Below are 13,611 nucleotides of genomic sequence, written 5' to 3'. Positions count from 1 at the left end.
TACCCAACTCTGCCCCATCGCATCCTACCCACCTTGCTCCAAGGCCCTCACCACTGTTCACTGGGCCCTCTCCACCCCATGCCTATGCCATGTAACCAAGCCCGCCCCACCCTGCATCATCCTCTCCTTACCTCTTCCTCCTCGGTGGCCTGTTCCTCCTCTTGTCTCTGTGTGGCGTGCACACAGTCATACGAAGCAAACTGTGCAGATGTGTTAGCACTTCAAAGCTAGGATTTAAAATGGAAGATCACAGTGCTAACAAAGTACTCACTTTTCTGTGCAATGTGGTTTATGATTGGGAAGTGTGAACCTCTTATGAGTAAGAATAGTTTTATCATGTTTGTATTTATGTAGATTGTAAATTCAAGGATGAGTTTTTCTTAGAAGTAGTTCTACACATAAAGTACTGAAAAATGTCTGTGAGATTCCAAAGCATCACTGTTGATTTCGCGATCTCTACACGGTCCCTTGACTGGATATGAGTGCCCTTTACTTAAAAGGGGTAAATCGTTAGATTCAGACTTTTCTAGGTATTCATCTGAAAAATGTTTTTTCAGTTCTCATTGTCAACATTGTTTTATCCATTACAGGCATTTTCCTCTCTACAGAGTTACCTATTCCCCAAAACTGCCCATTGTTTTCTTCAAACAAGAGTTTTCCTTCCTGGTCCCTCTGCACAAATACATTTTCCCTTTTCTGTCTTCCAGTCTAATCCCACCACTCTTACCTTCTTTTTTATATTGGAAGCTTTTGACAATCTGCAAGGCATGGATGAAGGTATCTGTTTTAAAATATCCCGTCCCACCCCCTGTTCTTCGCATTGCTCATTATGGTGCAGGCATTTGGTATATCGAAACTGGATAATGGCAGTGATTATGGCATTGATCTCCCAAAGTCCTGGTTCTGCCCTTTAAAATCGAAATTGACATGCCTCTGCCAGATAGTTTGCACCAGCCGATCCACTCGCTTCACCTGAATTCTTGTATCCCCACATTGCCTTCCCACCAAATCCCGATCAATCTTCAAGAAGCCCTAGAAGACATATGTTGCCATCAAACTGTTCCCCCTGCATCATGTTGCCAATATGATCTCCTTATCAGCCCCCACAGCTATTTCTGATTTTTAGGAAGAAACGGTAACGCACTGAAAATAAATCACACCCTCCGTCCCAATTTTGTCCTTCTGTAGCCAAATTCAGGAAGGAACTAAAAACGCACATTTTTGAAATATTCTTAACAAATTAGAAATGACAGATTGAGTCCCACCAAAGGAAGCCTTGAGTCATACATTTGTCCAGCTCTGTCAACTCGGAGTTCCTGTTACCGGACCTTTGAGTTTTCCTGGTCCCTGATATGTGTTTTTCTGCCGTTCGTTGTTACTATACCTTTTATCTCATTAACAACTTAAATCACCTAAGAAGCCACCCAACCTTTTAATCTAAGCAGTCATCCTCATGCATTGTCTGTTGCCATGAGCTTGGCCTACCCATCACAGATTGCTTCTATTGTTGCTGCAGGAGGATCATTTTCAGGTAGACCTATTGTATTAGCTTCAACACATGTTAATTACTTTACAGATCCTCAGATGACTTTTCCATTGCAATCTTCTCTTAAAGGCATTGAGAGACCAACCTTGTCCAGCCCCATATCATTGGGCACAACTTGTAGTGTTTCACAGATGCACAAGTTTTGCATGTTTTATCCGGGTACAGCATGGAAGGCTGACTTCCCAGTGTAATCCTTGCACTATCGCCACAGAGAGCTACCATTCTCGCCTCCGCTAGCCATGAGGTTGGCCGTGAGGTTGGGGTCACTTAAGTTTCATTGTAATTATGGTGATGCCCGTTTAGGCCACGTTCAAGCTCTGCAAAACCACAAAAATAAATAAATCATTATTTCTATGCAAGTGATAGGAACTTGCTGAGAGGAAGTGGGAGACCTTGCAAGAAGCTCTTGCTCTGAACAATCAGGCTGACCTTCGGCGTGTTGCAAGTAGAGGTGCCACTGAAAACCCCTCTTTCATCGACATATTTATCCTGGAGCTTGACCCACTTCAGTGGTCTGCATAAAACTAATTGGTCTCCTAGACACGGAGAAGGTATCGTTTTGCCTGACTGTGATTTGCAGACCTTTGTTAATATTATTTTTGCAAGACAGCAAATGCCCTGAGCATTAAACTGTCGGAGACGGGAAAAGTCCAGACAGGCTGCCACTTCATCTCCTTAAATTAGCACCAATATTGTTTAATGCGAAAGGGAGTTATGGACGAGGCAGCAAACTATCGCCCAACCTCATAACTATACACATTAAACAAAGTCTTTGGCAAAGTTCTTTTAAAATATCTGGACGAGTGGTGCAATGAGAAAAGACTACGGTCTTGCCTTTACGGTGCGTTTCATCAGGGTGTGGGAACAGTTGACCAGACCTTTAAGATCCATCTTCTGCAGTAAAAGAGCGCTCGCTACCTTGTTGTCATTCATTTGAATTTGACTTTTCCTGCAGACAGGAACCCCTTTTGAGGGACGCCTTTGCTAAACAGGGATTGTTCGGTGTGGCCAAAGAACTTTAATCTAAAAATGGTCCATCTGTAAGGCAGTGGTTGAGTGGCAAGAGAACTCAAATATTGAATGCCGATGTTACTAAATGGAGTGGTGTTCAATTTTAACATTTTTGCACATGATTTTGTTTTGGAATCAACATCATTTCTGGTTTGCAAAAACATCTGCACCGGTTCAGCGAACTGTGTGAGGGAAAAGGACTTGCTATTAACTTTAAAAAATAATCATGCATTGGCATGCCACTTGCATAGATCTTTGACACTCAATTTCTAATTGGTAGGCAAAACTACTATTTCTCTTAAGGTTTTTGACTATCTAGAGATTTGGTTAACTAGTAAGTGTTCCCGGACTCAATAGGTTTCGAAGAGCAAACTCCTGACACAACGGGGGCTATTTTGGTTTCCCAAAACAGTTGGCGGGTGGGCAATAAGCCCTATGTCAAGCCCTACGTTTGTTGATTGTATTTCTTTAAGTGTAAGAGATGGTGTTTTTAACAATTCAGATGTTTTAGTATTTTGGTGAGCTCTTTACTGTTAAAGTGCTATTGCATGTTTTGTCATGAATTGTGTGTTTGGTTTCATGCGCAAAGGGCTTGAGGTGATGATGGGGATCACCCTACGAACACACACATAAGTTGCTCTTTTCTCTTGCAGTTGTGAAACAGTTTTTGCTGTTCACCTCTCAGCTAGCAATCCGCGGCATCCCATTTAACCTCTCCACGCAGGAAGACGTCATCCTCCCATTGACTGGTGCCCCTTCCTACTTTGTTGGGGTTGACTTTGATGCACAGGAAAATACAATTTTCTTCTCAGACACAGCCAAAGACATCATCTACAAGCAGAAAACCGATGGAACAGGTGAGCGGCAACTACTTGCCACAAGCTTTCCCTGCGCCGTGTGTGTGTGTGTGTGCCTGTGTGTGTGTGTGTGTGTATGTGTGTGAGAGAGAGTGAGAGAGGGAGACACTAGTTTTTTATTGTTCATGTCAGCTTTCAATTTGCAGAAATTAACCATGTTCCCAATGTATGTTACCTCACAAATGTATCAATTAAATTAAGCATATATGTTCTCATTCCGATTGCCACCATAAACAGAAGTCGTCAAAATCTGAACTATATGTCATAAAGCATCGAAAAGTGTGGAGCCAGTTGTTATGTTTGATTCTGTTCACTGTAGTAGTGCATTACTGAAGGCATTTACAAAGTGAGCCCAATACCCCAAAATGTATTATTGTACAATTTAAAGCAAGAGAAAAGGAAGTGGCCATAAGCAGAGGTATTGTGTATCAGTTTAAGGATTCTATTTAGCTTAATAATTAGGCATCCCACTACATATTACATCAAGCCAGGGCCTGATCGGTGATACCCAGGTAATCATCTCTGTGATAACCTGGGTATCACGTATCAGGCCCTGGCTTGGTTGACCTCTTTCATCTCAGATCGACCCTCCCAGGTACAACTTGGGTCCTTCCTCTCCTCTATCTCAATCTCTATCTGTGGTGTTCCCCAGGGGTCTAACCTCTCTCCCTGGCTGTTCAACCAATACCTGGCACTTCTTGCCCACCACATTGCTGCTCTCTGCCCCAACTTTCAGTGCTATGCGGACGACACTCAGCTCATCTTTAGGCTCCCGTCCATTGCCTCTTCTCCTTCTCTCAACTCTGGCTGTCTGTCCGCTATCCAGGAGTGGTGTGCCGCCAACGATCTCTGAATTTATGCCAGTAAGACTGAGATTCTCCTCATCAGCACACCTGCTCCCTCCTTTCCTAACGCTCTCTTGCTGGCCTCTCTTGGCCCTCTTCCTTCTCCCACCTGTGAGGCTAAAAACATTGTGGTCTTCTTCAAATCCACTCTCTCCTTCTCTCTTCACATCTCTGACATCTCTAAGAAGTCACACTACCAGCTGCACCTCCTCATCAGTATTCTTCATTTCCTCTCCTTCCCCCAGAAGATCACTGTCTACAGAGCTCTGGTTCTCTCTAGGCTGGACTACTGCAAAAGCCTCTTTATAAATCTGCCTGCTTCTACTCTCGGCCCTTTGCAACTCATCCAGAACAGGACTGCAAGACTTGTCCTTTGCCTCAAGCACCGGGATCATATCTCTCCAGGACTGAAATCTCTGCACAGGCTCCCACTGGCTGCGACAATTAAGTTCAACACCCTCTGCTTTGTCCACAAGGCCTTCTGGGGCCAGGGGCCTCAATACATCCAACTCTCTCTTCCTAAATATCTTCCTTCTCGAGCTCTTTGCTCATCCGCTTCCAACTCCTTCAAGGTCAGTCACTTCTCCAAGCAACGAGTTGGTGGAAGATCTCTTTCTTCGGCTTGGGCCTCCCTCTGGAACAACCCCACTGCCTCACCGAAACTTGATGAGAACCATCCCCGGTTCTGGAAGCACCTCAAAACCTTCTTCTTTGCTTCTTCTTTCTCTCCTCCTCTCCCCTGCTGAACTCCCGACTGAAACTGCACCGGTCACCTGGCTACCCTCTGATCTCGTGCTCCGGTCACCTCCCTCACCAGCCGCACCCCTGCACTGCCTCCCTGCAACCCCTGCACTTGGGGGCTCTACTGTCCTCACCAGCTCTTGACACCTCTTGACACCTGATGTCTGCACTTACCCCTGCACTTGCAACTAGCTGGCCGCACTTTTACCTATTGTTTTTATTTATTTTATTTATTCTTTAATTTATTCTATTTATTCTTTACTGTTGATCCTATGTATTGCTTATGCCCTCTCCCTTGCACTTACCCTTTCCTCCCTCCCCTGCACTTGCGCAATCTCAATGTCACTTAGCCTAGTAAGATCGTTGTCTTTGTCTTCCCTCAGTTCCCCCTCTCTTACCTTGTTGCGCCTTGAAACACATGTGTATAGGCGCGTTACAAATGTCATATCATATCATATCATGCAGCTATGTTTTAAAGTAGAACAGCTCCAGACTCTTGTCTTCAAGGAATGTCTCCTCCCTACCACCTAGATCCACGCATCCTGTGCTCCCCCACCTAATCTGGGAGTGGGCGATCTTCTTCCCGCTGTCTCCTGCCCCTGGTTACTACCAGATCCTTTGCTGCCACATTCTCGCCCTCCCCCGCGCTGTTGTTAGCTCCCTGCTCCTTTGTATGGATCCCTTGTGATCTTCTTCCCTTGCTGTGCACCCCCATCTTCCCAAGTGTACCTTTGCTACCCGAAGCAAGGTCTGCTCTCGATAAGAACCATAATAATGATAATAATAATAATAGAATATGTACAGAATTGTAATGTATTGGAATGATAACCATTGGTCATATAAAGAATACTGCAAAGCTCACACAAGGCCCATGAGAATCAATGGGCCTCATTACAACTCAGGCGGTAAGGGGTTTACGGCGGCGTAAACAGCGCCGACCCTTACCGCCTGAGTACGAGGTCCCTTAGCGCCATGGAGGTTTTAACACCTGCTTTTAGTAGGTGTTAAAATCCATGGCGCTAAGGGACCATGGAGTTAATTACGCCACCGTAATTTACGGTGGCGTAATTAACGCCTTCCCCACTCCCATTATGCCCTATGGGGCAAAATGGGAATGGGGAAGGGAAAATGGGAAAATGGGGATTTACCGCCCTGCCAAGGTTGGAATGGGGCGGTAAATCTGCCAACCACCATGGCGTAAACATAGTTTACGCCATGGTGGTAAAGTCACGGCCCAGGCGGTAACTTACCGCCTGGGTCGTAATGAGGCCCAATGCGTCTCCTAATTGCCAGAACTGAAGCAGGTGTTTGGAGGTGTTGCTCCATAACACAAGCAATCACAGAAAGCCTTTGGGCTTTAGGTGATCATATTGAAATAGAGAAATTAACAATGCATCTGAACACAAGAATGTTTTTTGGACCAATGCACTTAATTGCTGGAGTTCTGTAATATGCTACACCCCCAGCAGCAATCCTTTCAAATTGTGGGAAAAGAGATGAGGGGAACGATGGTCATGGACATCCGGGCTACGAGTGAAGGACGCATTTCAGAAGTTGGCAAAGGAAGAGAGCAATGAGAAGAGTAGGGGAATCTTAGTCATCCAGAGTTGAGGCCAAAAGCTGCATTCCAGATCATTGAGGAAGAGGGGGATAGAAAAGGGGAAAGAGAAAACTAGGGGAATGGCAGGTCATTCTCAGATACACCCAAAGGCCAAATTCCATATCCTCAAGGGAGAGGGGGCTAGATGAGGATAGAAATAGATGATATACCTAAAAGGTTCCGCCACAGGAGAGGGGAATCCAGAAGGATAAAAAGAGCGAGAGCAAAGCACAAAAGGAGGAGTGTGTGTAGGGAGCATTATCTATCCTGGCAGCCTGGACCGTGCCCATCAGATCCAGGTGTCAGCCATATTAGTGTGTGAAATATCCACCAGTGCTACACACCTGTAAAACATTATCAGTGGGCTATTGTGAAGTTCACTAGGTGGACCGCCAAGCCATACTTGCAACACTGCTAGGTGGCAGAGCAGACTAGTATGATGCATAAATGAGGAACCACCTCTGCCCCCTACCTTTTGCTTTTTGGGACCCTCCTGAAAGTTATTAGTACTGGTGTAACTATGTTGTTAGTTGCGATGTACATTGTGATCAATAACGAGCAAGATTTACCACCAAAAATGACTAAAGCAAGTCTCTTTTTGGCCCTGGGATAGACATTGAATGCTTTGAAGGTTATTCTTGTGATGATACCACAGAAAGAATAAGGGGAGTATTATGAGGAAGTGAGAGAAGTCATTATCACCCGAGCTCAGCTACACACTTCTCGAGGAAGGCTGTGCAATTATGTCGCAGCCTTGGAAGTTAAACTTGAAGTGACCAATGCACACATGGACAAGCTACACATAGATTCAAGTCCATAAAGAAGAAAGTAACAGATGAACGTATACAATGTGTCTTCTTCAACATAAGGAAGGTACTTTGCTAAGTGCACCATTGCTACCTATATACAAGTGAGCAAGACGTTGAAGCAACTGAAGAACGTGTTAACTCTTCGATATGAAGGTGGGGTTACTTATCGGCCAATCTTCCTACAAGCTTGATTGAAAGTAGTTCTGGGCTCAAGTCCAGAGTACACACGGTTCGACGGAGACCCTGCATTTTTTTCAGGAGCCCCCCCCCCACTTTTTTTCAGAGGGCACCTTAATATGATAATTTATAGCGACCCCACATTCAATTGGTATGTTAATGAATCCTCCCACTTTTTTATAGGACTTGTCTCCTGAAGTAGTTTGACCTTGGCCTCCACATTTAGAAAGGCTACAGAATCCCAGGGAAATATGCCTGATATCTGCAAATTTCATGCCAGTCGCTGAAAGCACTGCAGTCTTAACCTTATGCTGAAGGGATCTCCGATGCTGTACATTTTAGCATTTGAGCCCCTGGCGATATACCTGAGGCAGCAGTATGAGGTAATAGGGATTAGCATAAAAGGGGAGCCGCATTTTGTCTCGCTTTACGCAGAGGATGTGCTGCTGTACTTAAGATATCCTGAAGAAAACCTCCAATATATCATGGAAGTGATGGAGCGATTTGCGTCGCTATCTTGTATAGCAGTGAACCCCAGAAAATCATGCATATTCCCACTGGGGAGGTATATAGGAATCCCACGGGTCGAATTACCAATTTTGCAAATACCATGGGAGGCAAATACGTTCAGATACCTGAGGATAGACATTTATCACACGGTAGAGACAGAACACCAGCATAACACGGAGAAAGCGTTAAAGAACATCGAAAGTAGTATGAGGTTCTGGACTAAGCTTCCTTTGGTAATGATGGGAAGAGGGGTGCTGCTGAAAATGGTCGTATTGCCGAGATTATTACATTTTTTCAGGAATATACCATACCTGATACCGACGAGATTTTTTATTAAGCTACAGAGCATATGCAGGGAGTTTTTATGGCACAGGACTAGGAACAGAATCGCCCTCTGGAAGTTGCAGAACACGCATGATAAAGGGGGAACAAAACTGCCAAACTATGAAATCTACTACCTAGCTAGTCAACTACAATATGTGGTCAAATGGTTATCAGAAGAGCTGACCTCAGAATTAAGATTGTTGAAACTGGAGTATGCCCCGTACTTAAGTAATATGGCTGCCCAAATCAGAGGTGAAAGAGCGCTCGAAGATGCTGGTTCTGGGATGGCAGAGCTTGCCAGGTCATGGAGAACCCAACCCCGTGTTCTCCACAAGTACACTGATCATATTGACGGGAGGGGATGGACAACTAATGAAGGCGATTAGGAGGCACTGGGAACCAGTGGGAATTGTAACAGTAGGAGACATATGGCAAGAAGGAGAGATTAAGGTATTTGGGGCGTTGATGGAGGAAACAGGGTTACATGCTGGGCAATATATTACATATAACAGATTGGTACGGCGGATCAGAGAGACATGGCCGGAAATAACACTAGAAGAGCAACCTCACGCTACCATAGAAACTATATATGATGTAGCAGAAGGAGGACATGAGATATCCAGACTATATGAGCTACTGATGTCCAAAGTGGGGAAAGAAGTGACACAATTAAGATATGACTGGGAAAAAGAGGCTGGGGTACCCATGAGTGATGGGATGTGGGAGAAGGCCCAAGGATACCATTAGAAAGTATCTAGGAACGGGAGGCCACAGCAAATACAGCCATATATAACCCATATGACACCCCAGAGGATAGCCAATTTTAAAAAACGCAGAACGACAAGCATGCCCCAAATGCCGGGAGGAAAATGTGGGGATGACGCATATGTTTTGGGCATGCCCTGGAATTGGGAAATTCTGGGAAGAAATAGCCCACTGGTTAAAGGAGAAGGGGATCCAAATAGATGTTGAATCAGTGTGGGCATGCTTGATAAGAGGATTCCCATGGCCACGCCATTTGAAACATGTGAGCAAATTAAAGAACTTGACATACAAACTTGCCAAGCGTAGAATCGCCATGGGTTGGAAGGCATGCAACAGACCTAGGATAGAAGTCTGGAGGGCAGACCTCCAGAAATGGACTGGAGCTGAAACAGCAGTGTGGCAAGAATCGGGTAATAGAGCAGGGAGGTAGAAGGGAGGAAGAGGCAGAAACCCTGACAGCCTGGAAACAATTGGTGGCCACACTATACGGTCCCACCCAGGACTGGCAAGCGACCAGGACTCTGGCGAGGACATAGGAAACGAAACCCCTGCGGAAGAGGAAGATGCGGACTGCGAAGTGGAGTAGGCTCGAATGGGGGGGAGGGATAAGGGGAAGCAGTAGACACTGAATGATATATGCAAATTGTGAAATGTTAAGACATGTACTGCAAGTTTTTGTTGTAAGTTGTTTGGTGGATAACATTAATAAAATTGTTTAAAAAAAAAAAAAAACGTATGCCGAGGGAAGAGTACACGCCAATTTGTCCTCCACCACATTCCTATCTGGAAAAGGAAACAGTAGACCATGTTGAGGCCACCGCAATCAGGTGAGACAAGATTGTGAGAGATGAGAAATGATGAGTTACAACTTTGGAAAAAAACTCCAGCCACAATTTCACAGTAATGAGAAGGTCCAAAATGCCAAAGACCTGAGACGGGGATGGCTACAAAGTCACTGACAGGAAGTGCTGTGTTGACAGGAAGGGTTGTGACACGCTGTGACTAATGCATGATTTCTGTTTATAAGGAGATAGGGTTACCTCACTATACACTCACTAGGAAAACACATTGGTAGCCAGGATGGATTGGGAAGAAAAGATATTGTTGAACGATATGGCTGCTGTGAACCTTTATTGACATAGCCATCATGAATAAGGCTGAACAAATATAAACATAACCCCTTACTTTAGAATCATCACTGAACATATCTAACAACTGGCCAGCCTTGCAAGCCCTGACAACCATCTGCCAGGTGCACTTCCTCTCCCAACGCCCCAGCAACTCACCACCCCAGAACCTCACCACCCCAGCACCTCAACACCCCAGCAACTCTACACCCAAGCACCTCAATGCCCCAACACCTCAACACCCCAGCAACTCTACACCCCAGCACCTCTAAACCCCAGCACCTCTAAACCCCAGCAACTCTAAACCCCAGCACCTCAACACCGCAACACCTCAACACCCCAGCAACTCTACACCCCAGCACCTCTAAACCCCAGCACCTCAACACCCCAGCAACTCTACACCCAAGCACCTCAACACCCCAACACCTCAACACCCCAGCAACTCTACACCCCAGCACCTCTAAACCCCAGCACCTCAACACCCCAGCAACTCTACACCCAAGCACCTCAATACCCCAACACCTCAACACCCCAGCAAATCTATGCGCCAGCACCTCTAAAGCCCAGCACCTCTAAACCCCAGCAACTCTACACCCCAGCACCTCAACACCCCAGCACCTCAACACCCCAGTACCTCACCACCACAGCACCTATACAGCCCAGCACCTCAACACCCCAGCAACTCTTGGATGTCAAAATTAGAAGTGTAAAGAATAACAAGGAGACAGCTGCTAACAGCTTACCCAGGCATCCACAGTCCACCGGCCGCATGCATTGTCCAGGAGAAATGTGTGGAACACAGCGCTTCATGCGCGCTGCGGCAGAACAGAGGAGCAAGCCTGCCGGTGTGCCTGCAGCAGATATGCAGAGACCCCAGGTGCCACATGCAGAGCAGCTGGGGAGCACGAAATGACTGTGCTACCTGCTCCAATACCCTCGCCCAGTTAGGTGGAGCCTAGGCGGTGAGTGCTGAATGACCCGCTCACCGGCGTCTGCGGTGGTGGCCGATCCCACCCCAGAAGGAGAGCAGACCTTGTAAACATACACCCCTCGTAAGAAAATATGTATTTAATGTAAATGTGCATTGTACTATAGCACTCACCGCTCCAGGGTACTGTACCAGCGTGTCCTCACTATGGCGCACACCTGGAATTTTCAGAAGATAATAGCCAGGCCTCCTCTGCCAAGGAACTGTGGACTGAACTGAAGAGAACAACATACAATTAGAGAACAACGGTTGAAGGAGGCAAGAGAGCAAGGGGATTGAGACGACGCTCCCTTGAGGGCCGCAGCCTAGAGCAGTCCCCTGGGGCCTGCAAGACATAATTAAGCGGTGTGGAGTGAAATAGCCTTTTTTTTAAAGGCGAAAATAGAAAAAATCGTTTTAGAAGGACCGCTCAGAGACCACTCCGAGCTGTCTTTGTAAATTGAAGTGTCATAGGGCCTGACAGAAGCATCCGGACGGGAGTTGTGGGCGGTGAAGGTACGTGTATGTGTGTGTCTGTATCTGTGTGAATGTTGCAGGGAATGTCTGTAGCGTGGATGGGAAGGGGTCAAGTGTAAACGTTTGCTGAGGTCGGGAAGGGTGTTTCTTGGGTGGAAGGGAGGGGGCAGTTGAGCGAGTCCGTGTGTGTTTGTTTGTGTCCGCGCGTGACTGTGCCAGAGGACAGAGGTGTTGGAGGTGAACCCCCCCCCCCACACAAAATAGTGATTATTCTTCATTTTAAAGGCCACACAAAATCGGTTGAAAAAAGTTGCTCTTTTTTGTGTGGTGCCTTCAAAATGCGGAATGATCACATGACACCTGTGTGCGCAGGCCAGCGCAGCGGGAGTTGGAGCTCAGGTTGTATGCTCCGTGCAGCCGAGTGAGCTTGGCATCTAGGCCGCGTGTCAAGGCCGGCCACAGGCAAACTGAGAGGCGGCGGCCAGTCGTGGTGGGCCCAGAACACCCTTTCATTCCGGGCTGCGTGTGCCATGCAGCTCTTGTAGAACGCTATCTACCAGGCCATATAGGCGATGCAACCCAGGCATCGATGGGACGTACTAGCCTCATGTCGGCCCGGCTCAGGGCCAGATGGAGCGTGCCTATAAAATAATCGTTTTCCCAGTCACGGGCTGCGTGCGCAGGGCAGCCCATGCAGACACGGTGCCCTGGGAGGCCTCCATCCACCCCGGGCCAGACAGCAGGCGCTGCGGCAGAGGAGCAGGCTTGTTGGTGAGCAGGCAGTGGCGTGGAGACCCTGCCACCAGCACTGAAGTGGCCGGGGAGCTTGAAATGAGTGTGCCTTTCCTGCTGATGTCCCCGCCAGGTATGTGGAGCTGGACAGTGACTCCCAGGTGGCTTGCTCGCCAGAGTCTGACCGCAATGGCTGAACCCCGCCCCACAAGGAACACACCTTGTAAACATATGCCACCACGGAGGTAAATGCTGTAACCACACTGCCACAGAGGAAATTGGCTTCAGTTGATAGTGCCCAAAGGGGCTGACAGCATGCAAATAAACAGACACACTGCCACAGAGGAAACACAGGGACTGCCAGCCACCGATGGAGCACCATCAAGGGGGAACTAGATGGACACTTGTAGTAGCCACCCACGACACATGGCCAGATGCCAACAGAAGACAGGCAAATGGGCATAAGGTACTGTGTAAGGGGGAAGAAGAGGGATATATATAGACAAGGACAACCAGAATAAGTGAACGCGTTTATGATATAGGAAAATTAAAGCTTTTGCAGATGGAAACTGCCAGTATTGTGTTAGGGGGATTTGTTATGTGCTTGAATAGGAAGGGTGCAGGCCTGGAAACCCAGGAAGTGTGGGCCGGCCTGCCTTAAGTCCACCAGGCAGATGGTGTTGCCTGAGGGGGTTATCCTTTAACCCAGTGGTCTTCAAACTTTTTTGGCCAGGGCCCCCCTGAGCAAAATTTGGGCAGGTCGGGACCCCCCAGAAATGCCAAATGGACAGTATATATTGCGCGCCGTCACCTGCTCCCATCAAAGTCGCTGGGCTCCCTCATCCCACTCCTACCCAGTCGCTGGTCTCTCCCCACCCCATCACACACCCAGGGCTCTCCCCACTCTGCTCCCATCACTATCCCATGGTTCCCGCCCATTGTGCTCCCACCATAGTCCCTCGGTTCCCCCATCCCGTTCCCAACACAGTCTGAGGGCCAGTGGCGGCTGGTGAATCTTTTTTAAGTGGAGGGGCATTAAGGGGAGGTTCGGGGGGTTTCCCCCTGTGAATTTTTTTTTAAATAATAGGTTAAAATGTTGCATTGTAGAGCATACTTTTAACAA

General features: G+C 47.1%; 1 protein-coding gene across 2 annotated transcripts in view; it reads left to right on the top strand.

The window, feature by feature from the left end:
• Positions 1-13,611, top strand: part of LRP2 (LDL receptor related protein 2) — a 516,831-nt gene that overhangs the window by 152,697 nt on the left and 350,523 nt on the right. For both annotated transcript variants that reach the window (XM_069616158.1, XM_069616157.1), the window contains exon 16: positions 3,211-3,414. In XM_069616158.1, coding sequence (XP_069472259.1) covers positions 3,211-3,414 — 204 coding nt within the window. The remainder of the gene's footprint in view (positions 1-3,210; positions 3,415-13,611) is intronic.

The sequence above is a fragment of the Ambystoma mexicanum genome, chromosome 9 (assembly GCF_040938575.1).
Source record: "Ambystoma mexicanum isolate Mex_15411 chromosome 9, UKY_AmexF1_1, whole genome shotgun sequence".
NCBI lineage: Eukaryota > Metazoa > Chordata > Amphibia > Caudata > Ambystomatidae > Ambystoma > Ambystoma mexicanum.
This window is presented reverse-complemented; position numbering and strand designations above follow the sequence as displayed.